The 19,602-nt window shown below is 47.9% G+C and overlaps 1 protein-coding gene across 1 annotated transcript in view; it reads left to right on the forward strand.

Moving 5' to 3' along the window:
- Positions 1 to 515: 515 nt before the first annotated feature.
- insrb (insulin receptor b) overlaps positions 516 to 19,602 on the forward strand; it is a 54,173-nt gene continuing 35,086 nt past the window's right edge. Inside the window, exons 1-2 of the mRNA XM_027010688.2 lie at positions 516 to 1,672; positions 15,381 to 15,929. Of these exons, the coding sequence (XP_026866489.2) occupies positions 1,594 to 1,672; positions 15,381 to 15,929 (628 nt within the window). The 5' untranslated portion in view covers positions 516 to 1,593. The remainder of the gene's footprint in view (positions 1,673 to 15,380; positions 15,930 to 19,602) is intronic.

Below are 19,602 nucleotides of genomic sequence, written 5' to 3' on the forward strand. Positions count from 1 at the left end.
TTACATGCTCTCTGAGAACTGAAATAACACTAAAGCAACAATACATTTCACCCAACACGCATTTATCATTTGTTTAAAAAGTGGAAGGGTATGTTGAAAACTACAGGGTAACTATTATCTAAAAATAAATGAACAGAAACTTGTGTTCTGTGATGCTTAAAATAAAACCTTGCATTTTGATCTACTAAATTAGATAAAGCAAAACAGTTATGCAGATACCAGTCTGATTTGGAAGAGTCTTTGAAAAGCTGAGAAACAGGATTAGCTACGTGAATTAAAAAACAAAATTACGCGAAACAGACTAACACAAATGCGGAATTCTAAACGATTTCACGGATATTCCACAGATGAAACCCCAACAGCGTGATTTCTCACGTCTTTACCGGACGCGTTGGCACGGCTCTAGATGCCGAGGGCCCTGATCCCTACGCGATCCGGTCCGCGTTTTCCCGCTGACCGCAGCTCTGCCCCAGCTGACTGGCGGGACTTGTTTACTGGTGGAGGGACACAGGGAGAAGACTGAAGCCCATACGAGAGACACCACCAGCGGTGGCGACACGAGTGCATTTTACGCACTTTTATTTTTTGCTACTTCCCACGCATATAAGTTTATTTACTCGGCCACCTCGAGTGTTTCGAGCGATAGAAATACGATTAGCGGCAATATCGGGCTTCGTTTGCTTCGACTTCGGCTCGGCGGTGGAAGATTTCAGCAAGGCGCGGGGCGCTCACACTTCGGAGCGCGGCGCGTCCGGCACTGTCGGCGAAACCGCCCGATTTTGTCGTCCCTGGGGGTTTTACGCGTACACGGACGGAGACGGATATGCGCTGAGCTTCGACGAACGAGGCGTCTCTTGGAGCGAAGTTCCCCCCGCTCGGTGTACACGGGCTCAGGGACGGGCTCCGTTTTCTTGCGCGTCTTCAACACCAAGGGCGAACTTGCGCTTGGAGGAGGGAGCGCCGAGCGCTTCCAGCAGTGCGCGGAACTGCGGAGACCTGTGGCTCAACGCCTGCTTCTTTGGAGCACACCTACAAGCGACTGAACTTTGGCAGCCTAACGGAATCGGGAAAAACGCCAGCTTCGTTAGCGATGATGAATGGTTTAATCTAGATTTTGGACCAGTAAACCGACACGGGCAGTAGTACTGGATTTGGCACAGTGGCCCCTCGCTGACCGGGGGATGAGTATTGCGAGCGGTAGGCCTTACCCCACTCGGGTGCCTCTTTACTGGCGCTGTGAGATTTGTTTCTTCATTTAGCGAATGGACGTAGCAAATTTAATCGTAGCAAAATATGTCAACCGCGAAAATGAGGATTTGTGTTAATTTATTTTTTTCAAGAATACAAGATCATTTTATTTAACGGTGAATTCAAATGTGCTGCATAGCCCGCAACAAACTTTGATAAGACACTATAATAAATATTTCAAACACGCTGTGCCCCGGTGCGTGGCTGGGACGGTCTGGTAGAACTTTACAGTGGATTCCTCTATTTTTTTAACATTTTTTTTTGGTTAAGCACACATTTTCTATTTGAAAGCCTCACGAACGGATAAAATTTTCCAGCAAGAAAGGAAACGTGCTGCGAGTCACCATGCGACTGGATCCATCGACTGTTGTTTTGGTCACTTTTATCTGCGTTTTGTGCCATTGCGGATCGCTAAATGGTGAAAGTAAGTAGCGACCATTTCTCTCTCACTCAGACTGATGCGATGTCCTGCAAAATTAACGCCACCGAATGTGTTTACAACGGGGCACCGATGAATCGCCGAATTCCCGTGTTTTGCTGCCCCTTGCAGTCGAGTTTGCAGAGTTTAGTTTTCCTGGAAAAGTGGAAAGTTATTATTTGTAAACAAACGATCTATCATTTATTCTTTAATCGGATCGATCACATATTGATCCTTTAAAAAAAAATTCCTGCGACGATTAAATCGTTCCGTAATTTAAACTCGTTTTCCCCCTAAACTCCGGTCCCCCCTCCTCTATCGAGGCCTGGCGCAGCTCCGGCAGCCCGACGGCCGGATTAGCGCGCGCTGCCGGGCTCGGCTCGCGCGCTGCAGCCGAGCCGAACTGGAAGCTGCGGGATCCAGTCCGCGCGCGCAGGCCGCGGCGAGGCTCGCGACAACTCCTCGCGCTCTGTAGGAACCGTAAAACCGGGTTCGGATCCCGGAGCTTGCTTACGTGAAGGGGGTTAGCCTACGCTGGGCTATGCTAGTGCAACGGCTTTTTGTTGTTGTTGTTGTTGTTGTTTTTTGGGGGGCGGGGGCGGGGGGGTCGCTTGTCCAAATCATTTGAGACATTGCACGCACCACGTCTGCTTTTGTAGCTGTTTTTACTGGACCGTTAATGTCTCCAACCAGGAAAAGATTTGTTTCCATTGCGTTGCTACCGATAACGTTTGTTTCGGCCATATACTCACAATCACAACCCTTGTTTTGAAAAAAGGATCTTACGGAGAGCAACGTTTATGCGTTTTACATGAGTTTTTGTGATGCATGGGATGGGCCTGGGATGCATCTCCTAGACTACTACTACTACTAGTAGTAGTAGTAGTAGTAGTAGTAGTGGGATCAGCAATAAGGACGCCCGTGTAGACCACATGTTTCGGGCAGAATAAAAACCCCTCTGCTTCGGGAAAACGACATATGACCAATCGATTCGTCGACCAAACCGACCCAACATTTTCAAATACAAGCTGCGGTAGCAACAATCGGCAGAAAATGTTTTGGTTTGTTTATGCTACCTTTAATCCAGACATGTGAGGGAGCATGATGGACATTCAACAACAGCAGCACCACGTCAGAGGAAAGGTGTGTGTGGAATGACGGGACCCCAGTGGGGATTGGTGGGCACTCCAGGAGAAAAAAAAAACACTTCCTCTCATTAATGGCCATGGTTTAGCCAGCATGCACATGTGAAATGTTGAGAGCTGCAAAGCAATGGAGCATAAGTCCTGTAACACCCTGTTTTCAGGTGTGAAGGACTGTCCGTCGTCCAGCTGCGGATATTTTACACAACTGTATTAATTGCATCTTGTTGTGCAGAACAGAGGTGAAGGAGCTGTGGATATGATGCGGAGCCTGTTATTCCGTCTGTGCATAAACCGAAATGCAATATTGGTCTCAGTTCTGATATTATTTAATCCAAGCTGTGTGTTGGCAACATATTGCAGTACCTGCTTGTTCACCCTTTAATAAATAATGGGGTGTTGTGTGTGTGTGTGTGTGTGTGTGTGTAAAATACGGCCATGCACACATGCCCCATTTACCTGTAGGTACACCACCTGTAAGTTACATGACAAAAGTATAATTATATGTGCTTTTCTGTGGGCTCCTAACATATTGAACATTATAGAAAGCAGTATAAAACTGCTTAAATACTTTTTAAAATGCATTTCATTACATATTTTCCTGACCTGAAACTGCCGGTATCATAAATTGCATAATGTTTTTTGAAATTAATTTCGCTGGTGTGAACGTTCCCAGCCACCGTCCCGTCGTAGCGTTCTGTGCCGTCGCCGCCCGTTAGTCTTGTGATTAGCTCTTTCTTCAGCGCATTTGAAAACAGATTGCCGGCGTAGGCTAATGCCTCCTGTGGCTTTGTAGAGCCGTAGCGAGTTTGCAAGGCGTGTTTCTTTTGTTTTGTCTGGCTCCCAGGCTTTAGGGTGAGACTTGCGGCTCCTTCTGTCTGTGAGGAAGAAGCGCGCTAATCTTAGCTGCCTCTTTCCACTACACCCCCCACTCCCCAATCTAACTCACTATCTGCTGAACGTGGCGAAACGGGCACTTTCTCAAGCCATTCAGTACCTGATAATATGGCTTCTTGACACAATGCTATAAAGCGTGGCAGCGACGTTGCGCGGTCCTTCATAGGACGGCGATGGCGGCGCAGGTGCACAGAGAAGCGTGTGCGTTTGAGCAGAGGGAGGCAGCGTGCAACTATACTGGGCTGTGGGCTTCAAGTGGCTTGTTAAAACACCCAACACTCCCTTGCTTCATGGAGACACGTTCTGTAATAAGGGCTTTGAAATAACAGTTCTTTAAAAAAACATCCAGGTGCCCTGATGAAATGGAACCTCAAATTATCTCTTATGAATTACTAAAAGATGAGTAAATGAGAACTTGCTTTTACATGTTGATTGTGATTTATGCCGGCCGGGACATGTTGATCGTGCGTGTGTGTGTGTGGTGTGTGTGTGTGTGTGTGTGTGTGTGTGATGGATTTGCATATAGGGAACAAAGGCAGATGACAGGCTAGACAAAGACGGAGAATCCAAAGATCTGTTAGCTGTGTTAGCTGTTCTTTTTTCCTCTATCTTGCTTTAATTGAACTCGTTACAAAATCATTTAATTCTAATATTTAAACTAATTACCAAATCTTTTGTTAAATTAGATCAATGTTAATTAACAGATTCCTTAAAAAAAAACAAAAAAACCAAAAAAACCCCAAACCCTGTACATTTTTCAGCGGTGCTGTACTGCTGTGCTGTCTGCTGTCCACGCACCTCACTGTATAACTAGTGCTGTTGGCCGTTTGCGTTCTCATGTCAGTGGTCCTGTTTTGGCTCTGTGGCGCTCTGCTGTTTGGAATGGTATGCCTCCCAGAATGCCTTGCGTGTGGAATGTCTTTGAAGTGGCCCACCCTGTAGGTTCTCTCCCAGCTGAAGGGGGCTGGGAGCCACGTTCTGCTAGCCAGGATCCTTTTGACCTTTTCCTCTTCCAGGTCGTGAAGCTGAACATTTGCCGTTTAGGCATGTGTGAAGACGTGCTTGTGGTTTTGAGTCTCTAGGGTGGGTTTTCCCAGTTAATCTTTTGCCCTTTTGTTTATTCGTAGCATGTTTGGAATGAAAAGCTCCTACAAAAAATTATTTAAAAAATGTCTTAGTATGTCCTTATGTATTCTGTTTTATTTCGTATAAAGGGTTTTCTGTATGTGTGTGTATGTGTGTGTGTGTATGTATATATGTATATGTATATGTATATGTATATGTATATATATATATATAGAGAGAGAGAGAGAGAGTTTAAAAAAAATATATAGTTTAAAATATATATATTTATAGTTTTATATATATATATATATATATATCTATATATATAATATATATATATATATATACTTTAAAATATTCTTGTACCCATTACAACATGGATAACAAGTTTATAAAACCTTTATTTTCATAAGAACTGGGTGAAGTGTCATGAAAAGCTTATCATCTTCAACCCCAGATGTTTGGGTGTGTGTTGGCTTTGTTTCATTCATTTATTTTACCACCTCGTCGTTGAAGTGCAGCGTGCTTGTTAAGAGGCACACCATCCTTTCCCCTCACACTGTTCCCAGACTTTCTGAGAGCTGAGCAACAAAACTGACCTTCCACCCCTGCAAACAATCGTCTCACTGCCTCTGTAGTCACTGCCCCTGACAGCCAAACCTGGCCGCGATTGTGTCAGGCGCATGCAACCCTCCTCTCCCGAGACAGTGCTGTTATTTGACAACACGCTTGAATAGCTCTACACTGATGCTGCTTTGGCCGCTGGATTGGGTCGGAAGCCCCCTGGCCTAAATCTGGCCGGTCCCCATTACGGTCTTACATCATGCCACAACAATGTGATCTGATGATCGTGTTGCTGTTTGTGGGTTTAGCTGTCTGACCTCAATGCTGTAACCTCCCTGTAAAGCCATGCAGGGTGGCACTGGTATGTGTGCCGAGCTTGAAGGGGCTCAGCTCCGTTACAGCAGCCGACGGGTTAAATGTATTTTAGGAAACTGTCATATCTCCGAACTAGGGAGGTGGCATCATGGACTTTTAGCCCTTCTTTGGTTACTTAGTAAAAAAGCCATGAGTTATTAATCTCCCAGAAGTTAGTAATCATATTGAAGTTATTAATCACCGATTAATCACCGATGCTTTGGTCAGATTGACGTGATAATTGAAGTAAACTATAAAAAACCAAAAAAAAAACCCAAGGAAAAGTAGCAAAAGTCAGTGCACAAAATGAAAAATTGAATTATTCACATGTTAAATGAAGAGTTTTCCATTTGAGTTGCTTGTGGTTATGGTTTAAGAGTGGCTCCTTTTCTCTGTGGTGTTGCACCACGGGTGGTGGTGATATTTCCAGAATGTATCTTATATAATTTTATATGACAAACACAAGCACCTCTTTCCTTACCTGGATTGGCGACCATTACGTGTGTTTGTGTATGTTCACACACACACTCGAAGTCTCTGAATCCTCACTGCTCTCCCCTGAAGTGCAGGGTCATCAAATGTGTACGATACTTCCGCTTATTCCAGCAGTAAACCTTTCGGCACAGTTAAGGGTGTGTCAATAATCTGTTCTACTTTTGTGGGAGTTTTATATCCCCCCCTCCCCCCATTGCTAATGTCGGTGAGGGTCTCCAGGAATAGGGGCTACTTGTCCACATGGTAATTCCGCCATTCATTACTCACACGATTGACCAGTCAGGTTAACGAAATTGGCTCATTTTAATGTGAAAGCACGCATGAAAAAATGAGTTGGGTAATGATATGAATAATGTTCGCCTGTTCCCTGAACTCCTGTCAGATTGTGGGGAAATAAACCCGTTTGAAGTCAAATGTGTTGTGATATTATTTCTGCCTGAGCTGTTTGCTACTGTCGGGCAAAGTCAGTTTTAATTAAGGCTGAGTAGTGAATAGATAAACCGTGAGCTCCCTGCAGTGGTGATCGACACAAGATCAGTTAACGCTTTAAGTCAGACACTTGACAAATGACATTTTGAAAAGCCGTCTGTGCCATTTGTGAACTCTTGCTTTTAAGGATTAGTGCTGTTGCTCAGTCAGCACAGTTCAGGGTCTGACGCCCGGTCACAGGGCTTCAGCTGGTTATTACAGCAGGTCACTCGCTCTGCTTTCTGGTGGCTGTGTAGAGGTGGGGTTGGCCTGCTTGTTTGCGTGTTGGAGAGCTGGTAATGTGAACTGCAAATACAGGCATGTTCATGCCCTGACGCAGTGCAGAGGCCCACATCTGAAGAGTGTGTGTGTGTGTGTGTGTGTGTGCGTGCGAGTGTCTCTGTTACAGTGAGGAAGTTGAAATGGTAAGGAGGCTACACACACAGTGAGTGAGAAAAACAAAGCAGTGAAATGAGGGCGAACTCCCTCACTTGGGTGTCAGCACAAACTAACCTAAGGGTCTGTGTTCATCCCCAAAGTGCATGCACGTGCACACAAAACAACTGCACACATAGTACTCGATCACATTAATCCTACTCTATATGCAGTGTGAACTAGCTGCCTGTCCCAAGGCTTTATGGGTGTGAACATCAGCTCTCCGTCACCTTTAGGAGCTGCTCACATGGGATTAATGGCTGCAGTTATGCAGAAATGATGAGCCCATAAACTTAAAAACAATGGGCCATGGCCACTATATTGGCCAGTACAAAAAAACCAAACAAACCAACAATTAATAAATAGTCCACCAAAACTGAGTGCTAGGGATTTGGTTTCTATGGAAATCAGGAATCTTTTTTAAGACACTCCCCCCCTGCCTTCTATCCAAGCATCTATTGTTTTCTGTTTTCTGAAAGAGATTAGTATAGATTTTAAAGCAGGAGGCTACAATTATTATTTTTTGGTGCTGTGAATGTGCATGAAGTAGTTTCTTTAGCTAAACTGGTAACCTGTTTTTAACCATCAGACCCTACTGGCATGAAGAAATGTGTGTGTGTGTGTGTGTGTGTGTTTGTTTCCTGCTTGCAGCAGACGGTTGCTGCCTGACTTGTGTTGATCAGCATTTTCCCAGAAACGAGCTGAGAGTGCCGCAGTACGCCAGGCAGAAGCCGCGTCTCGCGCCGCCCCTGGCAGCCGGCCAGGGTGACTCTCCAGCCGCGCTCTGCTCCATGGTCCTAAACTCGGCGACTAACTGAGTGCGCTCAGCCCTTCCGCTCGTAGCTCCGGTGGTGCGGCGCGAGTTTGGGCTCGCCACCGGCCGTTTTGACAGGTGAAATGAGGCAGCACAGATGGCGAGGGGCAGCGGTGTAGGGTTACCCCGCGCATGCGCCAGGCCGACTGGGCCGCTGCGCCGCTCGCCAAACGCACCGCGCGCCATGTGCGCACGTACGTGCCAATGCGCACGGCTCCCTGTAGGGGTTGTACGACCGTGTAACACACGATAGAGACGGACGCGAAGAATGAACCGATTCATAAAAATGCCAGCAGACGGCTTAAGTTGTGCTTCAGTGCTTCTGTTTTTATTATTCAATTTTATGTTGTTGTTGTTGTTGTTTTCCTGCAGCGCTCTTGTGAGCTCTGATTTCACCCAGCTGGATGGTGAGGTGGGCTTCCATTTGTGGTGTTGTGCGCTGGTGTTGTGCGCTGCTGCCGCGATGGATCCAGGCTGCTAGCCGGATCGGCCCTGGGCGATCTGGGGACGTCCTCCGTGCGGGAGGCCTTTGTACGCCCTGCGTTGCACAGCAGAGGACGCGTCAGTCAGAAAAACCAACACCCCTACGTGTCTAATTCTTTAAAGAATCTGTTTGATGTCTGTAGAGGTGATATTTGGAAAAAAAAAATAAAATAGTGGAAATACTAGTTTCACTCCTGGTCTTACTCGCTACCCTTCCAAGTGGAGTCTTAGGAAATTGATGCTATTTGCTAACCCCTGTGGTGTTATTACTGAGTGTCTGTATGAAAGGAAATGGCTGCTTTAAAGCAAAACCTCAGCAGATGATCACAGATGGAAGTTGCACAGTAGAGTTTAGTTTCAGTAGCTCCTGTATGTCACATGGTAGAGGTTGGGAAGGTGCTGAGACCGTGGACACAAACCCAGTTGACCCGCCTCAGGGTGCTTGCGTGGGATTTGTCCACCTGTGCGTCTAGCGTATGCCACCATCTTGGCAAAGATGATTCAGATTCAGTTATGGTGAATAGCAGTAAAGTGAACGGTTCGGGAAACACCGATCAACCCTCCATGCTGCTCGAGTCTAGAACCATGGTGGCAGATGAGGGAGGTGGGCTCTGAAACCACCCCTGCACCCTGTATGGCGTTTCTGCGCTTGCCTGTGTACATCGGCTGGGGCAGGCGGGCGCCCCTTCCCCAGACCCCTCCCTCCTGCCCCCGCCTCCAGGACAGCGGGGAAGAGGCCGCATTCCTCTCTCGCTGTTCTCCCAGACCCGCTCAGGCAGGTGGGTGGTCTGTGTCCACCAAGGTCATGGTTGCACCCAGCTGCCTTCAATTGTATTGGCGCTTGGGCTCCTCTCTGCCTTTTCGACCTGCAGTAATCTTCTCGCTCAGAAACGAGAAGATCTTGCAGGCTCTCTGCTGAGCGCGCCAGCTGCAGAGGACCGCGGGGAAACCGGTGCGGTCAGATGAGATGGACCATGCCGCACGTTCGGATCTAACCTGCGCTTATTCGACTTCTCGCGTCCTCCGGTACGAAACGCCACGCACAGCATCCAGAGCAGTCCGGAGGTCGTGCTTCTCGCTGGGATTACTTTCGGCCAAGAGGTCATACTTGGTGACCTGGGTCAAGTCCAGCAGCTCACCCTGCGCTGACACCAACACTGGAACATCCGTTTAGCTCCTGGTCTTGAAAACCAGACCGTAGTGATGACTGTTTGCGTAGTCTGGTAGTGCCGCATCACAACGATAGCGTTTTTCCTTCTTAAGCAGCACAAAATATGTTGTGTTGATTTAAGTTCAGACATATAAATAGGAGCAGTGTGCTATTTGATGATTTTTATTGTTTAATAATTATTTTTCTGTTAATTAAATAATTTCCTTCAATATTAGTAATGAGAATGTAGCAGATGATGATTTTTAAATTATGATTTTGGTTTTTTTGTGCGTTTTGAAGACATTTTTCCAGTTTCTATTTTTTCAGTCTCTGAAAGTCTTTCAGTCCCACAAAGTCTTGCCTTGTATCCTACACTGAAGTCCATACCTTCACCAGAGCCTATACTGCTCTTACAAATCTGTCTGGAGTTTTCACATGTCCAATTCTTTACATACATTATTCTAGATTTATTTCTTAGTTCCCTGTTAACCGCTTTAGCTCTCTGAGGATAACGGACCTCTGTTCAGATTGATTAGAATTGAACAATTCGACCTAAGAAAGGTCTTCTGGCGTCCTTGATGTGTTATCCGGTTGTCTCTCGAGCCCCGCCCCCAAACGCCAGCCTCCACCTGGCTTGGTCGCGAATCCCAAGAACCTCCCGAATAGCCGAGATGCCATATTCCATCTGGTTTTGGAGGGACAGGCTACAGGTAGCATACCGTGGCAGTCAGAGGCCCTGGGGTCATGGAGAAGCTGCGTTTGGAACTCTGGGAAATGTTTTCCAAAAGGACAACATTGACGAGCACAATAATTATGCCATTAAGTCACCAAGCCAGTCAGCGTATCGAGTTGGGTTTTGTTAGAGGAGAGGGGTCTTTTTGTTTGAACGGAATTTGAACTTCTTTTTTTTTTTGGAGTAAAGTAGATACCTAAAAAGAAAAAAGTTGGCAGTACTTGACTCTACTTGAGTTGTAACTGTGGTAATAAATCAGAAGCCCTTTCCACTGCCACACATGGCTTTATCTGCACACGCGAAGACGTGTGAAGACTCTAAATTTCATTGGGTTTGTTCTTTTGTGCTCTGCTTCTTAGTGGCCCGTGCTAAACGGGAATCCTTGGATTTGAAGTGTTTGTACATATACGTACATGGAATCCCATTTTTTTTTACCAGATGCTGTTTTGTGTGTGTGTGTGTGTGTGTGTTTGGCAAGCTAATTAAACATAGTGAGCTGTATGAATTGTGTATTTTAGTACTTCATGGGCTCTAACACAACTGTTTATGACAGTCCTTGAAACTGAAACCATCATCTCAGTCATTGGGTGTTTTGATGTTTGCATTACATGTTTACTTAACTTTGAATCAAGTTGAAAACAACGAGCAAACTCAGATATCACCTACTAAAGCACCGCCCCCTATTTTCAGGGAGGTCGTTTCGTTTCCTCCAGGGCACTTGCAGTGTATTACCTCGCGATGACCTCCCACCCCCGCGTGAGCTCATGTGTAACTGACACCCTTCCCCGAGAAGACGGCTCGCTGGGGCTTTGTCGGGGTTCACACTCGGGAGCCCAGCATGACCCTTTAGTTCCCTTTAGTTTCCTTTTAGAAGACCAGAGTCACAGTGAGCAAACCTGAACCAAAGTGGACAAACGCACGTGATTGCACAGGGCGTGGCCCGCGTGCTGGTGACCAGTGTTGTTACTAGAGCCACATTAAGACATTTTCTAAAAAAAAAAGTATTTAATTATATTTTAATTTGTGTTTTGGTTATTAGTTTGGAATACATGACTACAAAGGCTTCATTACCTTATGGACTTATGTTTGGGGTATTTTTCTCCACATATGACATATTCTTTCGTATATGACCTGGGGAAAATGGGTGACATTTTATTAGTTCCTCGGGGAAATTGCCATGTGGTTTGTACTTTTATTCTGTTCATCGATTGCTAGAGGCTCCTTGCATCTGCGTTTTCTGTAATGGCGTACTGCTGCTTCTTACCAGTGTACGGTGTACATCAAGTTCTTGGGCTGTTTAATTTTCAGCAGGGCACAGACGAGGGAGTCGGTCTACAAATCGATGAGTGTTTGACGCGGCGGTTGTTTTCGAGATGGGCCAGCAGTGTTTTTGTTTCCTGTTTTTTTTTTCCCCCAGGATCGGGTGTGGTGAGGCTCATTCTGTCGATCAGATCACAGACGATATTGTAGTACAGCACAAAGCGGTGACTAATTGTCGGCCGGCAGCTTTCTCCCCGAGGGACTCGGGACGCCGCCGCACGCGCTCGGCCGCCGGTCCGCCATCCAGCTGCCGCGCGCTCGGAGCCCGCGCTGCTCCAGTTTCCCTCCGCCGGATCCTGGCGGCAGGAGCGTATTCATTTCTCCGCGGGGAGTTTCGCGGCTAAAAATACAGCAGGGTCCCTTCTGCAAAGCGTCTGCGGCGGGCCGGCGCGTCCTCGCTCGCCTCTTCACCGTCCCATTCAGCTCTTCCTTCGCGTCCGAGCCGTTCATTCACCGCCCGGCTGAATGGAGGCCAAGCGCTGGAACGCTGGGAGGGGTTTAACCCGCAGGGCTCCCTCTGTTGGCTCCTCCCCCTCTGTTGGCTCCTCCCCCTCTGTTGGCTCCTCCCCCTCTGTTGGCTCCTCCCCCTCCTTTTAGGACTGGGCCTAGAAATTCGCAGACAGACCCTCTGTAATCCCCGCCTCTCAGAGGCGGTGGCCAATCAGAGATCTTATATCAGGAGCGCTTTAGTACCTGGGAAGTGGCCAGGTGCTTGTCAGTAGTTTGGCTGTTTAATCAGATTAGCAGTCGTGCGGGGGTGGGGCATAAGAAAAGGTTAACAATAGATTTTAAATACATTTTAAAAGGCAAAACGCAAAGAAACATGGAGAGGGAACTTTTAACCAGCGTCTGAACCGTAAGAGAGTCCCCCCCCCCCCCCCCTTTCGTGTTTAGTTTTTGAAGTTTAAAGGTAACGACGACGTAGACGTGGCGTGTCCCTTTGCACACGTTAACCCTTGCCCCAGGCACGGCTGATAAGAACGAGTGTTTACCCTTCAAACACAGGCTTCTCATTTCCGCTTCCGCTTGCTCTGCAAGACCCTCGAGTGGCGCTAAAAGAAGCGCGGCTTCTCTCTCCTGCGTGGCTGACACGGCCCGGAAAAGATACAGACGGCGCGATAAGCGACTGTCTAATCTCCACAAACTTCTGTGATCTCGGAGGATGAACAGATGTGATGTAACAGGACTTGCTAGCTAGCTGCCAGTGAGTGAAGAGAGCTGGCGAGCGTCTTTGTAAACAAAGCCGTAATATTGGACTATAGGCTACGCTCAGTGCAAAGCTCACAGTCCTGAAAAAAGACTCTTAAAGAGTCGCCACAATGCTTTTGGCCCGCGGGAAGACCCTGAAGCTTTCAGTCTAGATGTTTTAGCAACTGTTAATTTGCATCAGTCTCACACCCATGTGCCAGAGAGCCAGGTGTTGCAGGGTAGTCGTCTTGTTTAGTTTGGCTGTTTTCGGGGGGCCAGTACCCAGAGAACTAGGTTTCCTGTACCTACTTTGGGCAGGGGGTTGACATGCTGTCAACATATGTGCCATATGTTTTGAGAGCGATTGCAAGATTTTCAAAGTGCAGGTTTTTTTGTTTATTTGGTTGGGGGGGGTTGCAATCAGTTCCACTTGGTGCCAGTACAGTGTGTTTTGGAGGGTTTTCAGGGGAGAAACCTAGCCGCGGATCTGCTAGTTAAATAGCCGTTGCTCCATACAAGTGATGACACTAATGCTTTTGGTTTAAAGCTGCTCCCTTGAGGTAAACGAAGCTCTGGAGTGGCCAGCTTTTCTTTTCCTTTTTTTTTTTTTTTTTGCGCGAAAGCAATCTGTTTGCGCGTGCTGAGACTTGTTGCTATGGAGAGATGCTGCCTTTATGATGTTTACTTGAGTATTTCAAGGAAGCGGCTCTCCCACCGTGGGTTCTCTGCGCCTGGCTGTGGTGTTGCCGTGGCGCTGAACATCAGGTCCCAGCTTTGTCCGTATACCCGCAGAGTGCTAGGTTAATTATACTGGTTAAACTGTCCTGCTCTTTAGCACCGTGGACCTGAACTTCTCAGCCCCAGGCTTGGTGCCGCCTTTGTTTTTTCGCCCACGGGTAACTGTCTCCTGTACTTTTGATGCGAGGCCGTTGTGTTTGAACAGGGCAACTCTGAGGTGTCGTGAATATGGACTCCAGAATGGGCTATAGACTGCCAGCGTCCAGCCGCACTTTGGTGCCTTGTATACTGGTTTGTTTTCCGGGGGGTTCCTTGTTCCTTAGCTCTGGTAGGCAGACTGGACGAGCCTGCTTTCTGGATTAGAACTTGGGAAACCTTCCTGGTTTCCTCCTTACATACTCTTGCGTTCCAACATCACTCCACTGACCCCAGGGGGATGTTATTCTACACTTTGTACCATTTACAAACAAACAGTGAGTAGTGCTATAAATAGTCAGCGTGGTTGTTGCGTGTTGAATTATGGGTAGGCTCTCTATGTTCGCAGCGGGGAAATGACTGCGAGGAGCAGGCCGAGCTATCGGCACATGAGACGTGCAGCAGACGTGTGGGGACACGTCTACCTCAGGAGCAGAAAGGCCCCTACACGTGAGGCCTGATGTCTGCAGTGAGGCCGTGTCTGGCTAGGGTGTGGGGGCTTATCAATTTATTCATTCTTCATGCTTATGTATGTACACACGCACACACGTGTGCACACAATTATACTACGAAGACTTCCTTCACCTTATGCTGTGCATTGTAATAGTATTTCAGTGCACATCAACAATTGTTCTGTCTAGTGTGATGAATGCCATTGCTGGTGGGTTTGACTGCAGCAGACAGGGGTTTCAGCAAAGAGGGAGGAGTGTACATGGACTTGTAAGCAAGCGTGTTTTGTTTTGTTTTTTCCGTCTGTGTGCGCGCGCCTGTGTCAGCTGATTGGTGGTGCCTCACACCTTTTGTAAACTACAGCTCTCCCTCCCATCTTTCCTCGTTCGCGCGCTCGCTCAGCACCCAGAGACGAAGCCGCCACGTCCTTTGTTTTGTCTTGGCGTTTCCTCTTTACTTTTACAGGAGAGCAGATGGATTGAAGAGGACTTTCACTCACTGAAATGCACTCAGCAGGTTATGCAGAACGGATGCTTTCTGCGCGCTCCCCTTCAGATATTTTAAACAAACGTTGCTGAGGCCATATTTTGCAAAGATGTTTACTAGGGGGAAACGAACTGAACAGATATATCTCTCTGAAAAGCTCTTAAAAGTGTCTGATAATGAATAGCCAGTGAAGCAGCCTTGAAAGGAAATTAGCTTGATGTTCTCCATTAGCAGATACCCCCCCCATGCTGACACTCTCGCTCTCTGTGTCTCTCTCTCTCTCTCTCTCTCTCTCTCCTCATCAGTCTGCTGGGTAATGAATTCTCCTTGCTACTTAGCATGTACAAAGCTAAATTATAAAAGATGCAAGGGACGTGTGTCCCTAGCCACGAATAACGCTTCTAACCCTTTATTGTCCGTCTCTGGGCCTGTATTTTTGACGATGAACTCAAAAGCCAGGAGAATAATGTCTGTGATGAGCTGACACCACCATAATAAATATTAACTGATCAAAACAATTCCGCACTCAATTTAGCGGATTTATTTCATCTTTATTTTGTTGCGTTTGTGACGTTTTGTTTGAATTTGTTTGAGTGTTGCACTCCCCGTTGTTCCATAGTTTTCTTCAGGCCGTTGTCTTTTGTGGGGGGTTTTTTTCCCCCCGTTAGCAATTACAGTTCCTGTTGTGTAACTCACGCCAGACTTGCCCTCTGACCCGCCCTCTCTCCCCTCCGCAGTCTGCAGTAGCAAGGACATCCGCAACAACGTGACCAACCTGCACTCGCTGGAGAACTGCACGGTGATCGAGGGCCACCTGAAGATCCTCCTGATGTTCAAGACGCAGGCCGAGGACTTCCGCGCCCTCTCCTTCCCCAAGCTCGTGCTCATCACCGACTACCTGCTGCTCTTCCGCGTCTACGGCCTGGAGAGCCTGGGCAGCCTCTTCCCCAACCTGGCTGTCATCCGTGGCAATGCCCTGTTCTTCAACTACGCCCTGGTGATGTTCGAGATGCTCCAGCTGAAGGAGGTGGGCCTGCGCGGCCTGGTGAACATCACACGCGGCGCCGTGCGCCTGGAGAAGAACCCGGACCTGTGCTACCTCTCCACGCTCGACTGGTCCAAGATCCTCGACTCGGTGGAGGACAACTATGTCGTGGCCAACAAGAACGAGCGCGAGTGCGGCGACATCTGCCCCGGCACCATCGCCGGCAAGATCACGTGTGTCCAGACCACCATCAACGGCCACTTCGGCGAGCGCTGCTGGAACCAGGACCACTGCCAGAAAAGTGAGTTGTTTTGTTTTGGGTTTTTGTGTGTGTGTGTGTGTGTGTACCTCTCTCTCTCTCTCGTACGCTGTGATATGGGCCATATGCTCTGACAGGAAGTGTTGCTGTAGTGTTTTGGAAAAGTTGGTCTTCCACGATTAGTTTTTATTTATCACTTAGGAGTGTTTTGCATTCTTTTTCCCTTCCTTTCCGGTAAAACCTCACAGAAGACAATGAATGTTACAAAAGCCGGTTGTTTCTTCCTTGTGTGCCCACGCGACGTGGCCGAGGTGATGCTTAAACGCACCGATTTAGAAGCGTGCTTGCACTTTTACTAGTGTAGAAATATCACCCTGTGATTGATTTTGTCTCTCAAAGTTAGAAGTAATGGTGGTTTTCTCAGGAAATCTCACATACATGTGTCTTCGGTCTCCGTGAGCTGCTCGTAGGGTGGCGCGGTTGTGGGCCGACGTTTAGATGCTGCACCCCGTCCCCCCGTCTCCGTTAGCTTTACTCGTACCTCGTAGTGAGCAGAGGCGGAGAGAGAGAGAGAGGGTGCACTAGTGTAGGGACAGCATGTGCCAGTACGAATCTTGCAGTCTCGTCTGCTGTCATCTCCTGCGCTTTCTGTGTCTCGGGGCTCCATGTGTGCCTTCCTGTCTGAGGGCTGTGTGTGTGTGTGCCTTCCTGTCTGAGGGCTGTGTGTGTGTTTTTCTGCCTGTCTGAGGGCTTGATGTATGTGTCTGAGGGTTCGATGTGTGTTTGAGGTCTTGGTATGTGTCTTTCTGCCTGTCTGAGGGTTTGGTGTCTCTGTGTGTGTGTGTGTGTGTGTCTGTGTGTTTGCCTGTCTAAAGGCTCCATGTTTATTTCCTGTAGTGTCTGAAGGTTTGGTGTGTCTGCCTGTCTGAGAGGATTCAGTCCCGTGTGCTTTGCTTCGTGTTGGCCCGGCCCACTACACCACTCTGCACGTAGCACAGCAGCAGAACAACGGAGCCCCTCCCATACAGCGGCCGTTACCTCAACACCGCAGTCCTGGTGGGACTTGGCCGCACCACACGAGCGATTAGCCGCCACGTGTCTCGCTGACGTTCTGAGGAGGAAGCCAAAGACGTCATTAGAGAAATGATTTAAATGCGAGTTATGGTTCGACTGGCTCGTCCTTCAGGGCCTTGAGGCGTATGACCACCACTTCTTTGATAACTGAGGTTTGTTCAGCTGTCCAGGGAATCCTGGCGGAATTCCCCTGAACCAGTTCCACGGTCGGGAAGGCGAGCGTCAAATTACGCGGCTTGCGTGGCTCCCTTTCTAATCAGCTGACCTGGGAACAGAATAATGCGCGCAGAGAGGCGATAATTTCTCAGAAGGTGGCGGGGAAAGTGGGCCTCCTCTCCAGCGCGTCGTGGGACGGGCACTGGGCCGCTCGAGCGTCGCAAAAAACAGGAGCCGTTTCTGGAGTGTGACGCAACGGTTCTGCTCGTGCTGGGGGAGGGGCGGCATAGGGGGCGGGGCCTGAGAGCCTAAGCAGAAGCGTACGTTACCCAGAAACACTGAAAACCTGGAGGGAGTCCTGGGAGCGAGAGTGCTTTTTCAAGTGCCCCAAAACGACTTGAGCAGTACGGGTTAAAAAAAAAAAAAAAAGTGGACATATTCTAGCAGAAACAGAGCAACTTCAAACCAAAAGTCATTATTTAGTGCTTTTTTACCACATGCTGTCATTAAAGCAGCTTTAAAAATGTTTGGTCCCGTGGCAACAGTGGCTAGGAAAACTCCACGGGTGAGGACTTCGGACCCGAGGTAACCCAGTTTACAACAGTCTGTGCTCCGTTAAAACTACAGGCTTCACTTACTGCTGAGGAAGAATATGGATATGAGTGCAAATTTATGTGAAGGCATCCATCACCATGGCAACCCCCCCCCCCACACACACACACACCTGAAGCGGTAGGGTCAGCTCCGCCCTGCCACGCCTCATCTGAAGCGTTGGCTGTGTTCACAGCATGGGCTGAAAGGACGTCTTGAATGAATGAATGAATGAGTAACTTACGGTGCGCGAGTGAACATGCGAGTGAAAGAAGTTCCTTCATCTCAGTTCGGAGTCTTCAGCACCGCGCCGTAGACGTCTCTGCCTTGAGGAGGAATTCGTCGGAATATCACTCCCTGTTCAGAAAACCCTTCACTTCAAGTTGAATGAGAAAGGGCAATAATTATTATTCTTCAGGTAGTGTTTCCATAGCCTGTGTGTGTGTGTGTGCGCAGAACCCTGATGGTTATGGATCTGGAAGTTAATGTGACTCAGTCATGATAGCTCTGCATTCCTGCTGGTTCACTTGAGAAGCAAGTAAGAGTTCCCCAAAACGCACTTAACTCATTCAGATAAAAGGTGGTCTGTTTGTGGTAACGACAACGTGCGGCAGCCTTCTCTTTTTTGTTGTTGTTGTTTCTCTTCTTCTTCGTCTTCTTCTTCTTCGTCTTCTTCTGAACGTTACCGGATCAGTCTGCGTACGTATGGAGAGGCTCAGAGCCCAAACAGTAGATCTCCTGGTTAGATAAGGGAGATCTTTTTCCTCTGGTACACCGTGTTCTCTTACTACCAGTGTTGTTTGTCTGCATCCCCAGCAGAGCCTCTTCCGTAAGTGCTAGCTATTCAGGTCAGAGTTCAGCAGCAAGGAGCGCACGCAGTTATTGCGTGTTTTTTTTGTTTGTTTGTTTGTTTTTGTTTTTTATTTATTTATCAGGGTGGCAGGCAGAGTATTGTTCATTGTGGACTTCATTTTGGGTGTTTTTGTGAAATTGTATCTGTAATCTGACCCAGTAAACTGCTTGAGAACATCACCACTAAGGCGCGTACGTGTTTTTGTGTAAACCGTTTCGCCCGAGCGTGCGTGTTGGTTAAGCACGCTCAGACTGATTGCGTAATACGTTTGACTTGCATTTTTGCTTTAAAATAGGGCGGTCTTCTCCACCAGGGAGCTTGCGTTTTAACAGATGCCCACACTTGTGTTTACAGTGATGTATAGTGTGTATAGCCCGTACAGTGAGTACATCTTAACCCGAAAATCCCCCATCACTGACGTTTAGAAAACCTGTTCTCTTTGTCGTCCTTTAAGGTTTCCCTCCTTTTTCTGCGGCATTCCTTTCTAAACTTTCTTCTCTCGCTTGCGTTCGCTGTGCGACCCTGGAGGAGGATTAGGGAGGCGCTGAGCTCTGCACCCTGCAGACACAGCCCATAACGGGAGACCTCCTATGTTCCCGCGAGCTCCTTCGGCTTTGGGAACACTCCAGCGCCTGTGTCTGTCTCTCTCTCTCCTTCGAGTATGGAATTGGTGGGAAGATTTTGCAAGCCGTGATGTTACGAGTATTCGGGTGGTGGTTTGGATTTATCCATGTAGTGTTGGTTTTTGCTCCTACGTGCACAATAGAAAAGGTCGATCGCTCCATGCGACCTTTATTTATAGCCGCTGCCTTGCTCCCCGTCACGGGCCTCGTTAATTGCTGTGCGATCGCTCCTGATTTGTCAGTGGCTGGAGAAACTTGGCTGCAGCTCAGAACATCATGAGTTCAAATCCAGCTGAGGGCTAGCGGCGTGGTGTCCTTGGGCACGGCACCTGACTCCACAGAGCACCAGGGACGGCATGCAATGGTCCGCTGTGTACAGCTGTGTGTGTGTGTGTGTGTGTGTGTGTGTGATGTCATT

The sequence above is a fragment of the Electrophorus electricus genome, chromosome 26, assembly GCF_013358815.1.
Source record: "Electrophorus electricus isolate fEleEle1 chromosome 26, fEleEle1.pri, whole genome shotgun sequence".
NCBI classification, from domain to species: Eukaryota; Metazoa; Chordata; class Actinopteri; order Gymnotiformes; family Gymnotidae; genus Electrophorus; species Electrophorus electricus.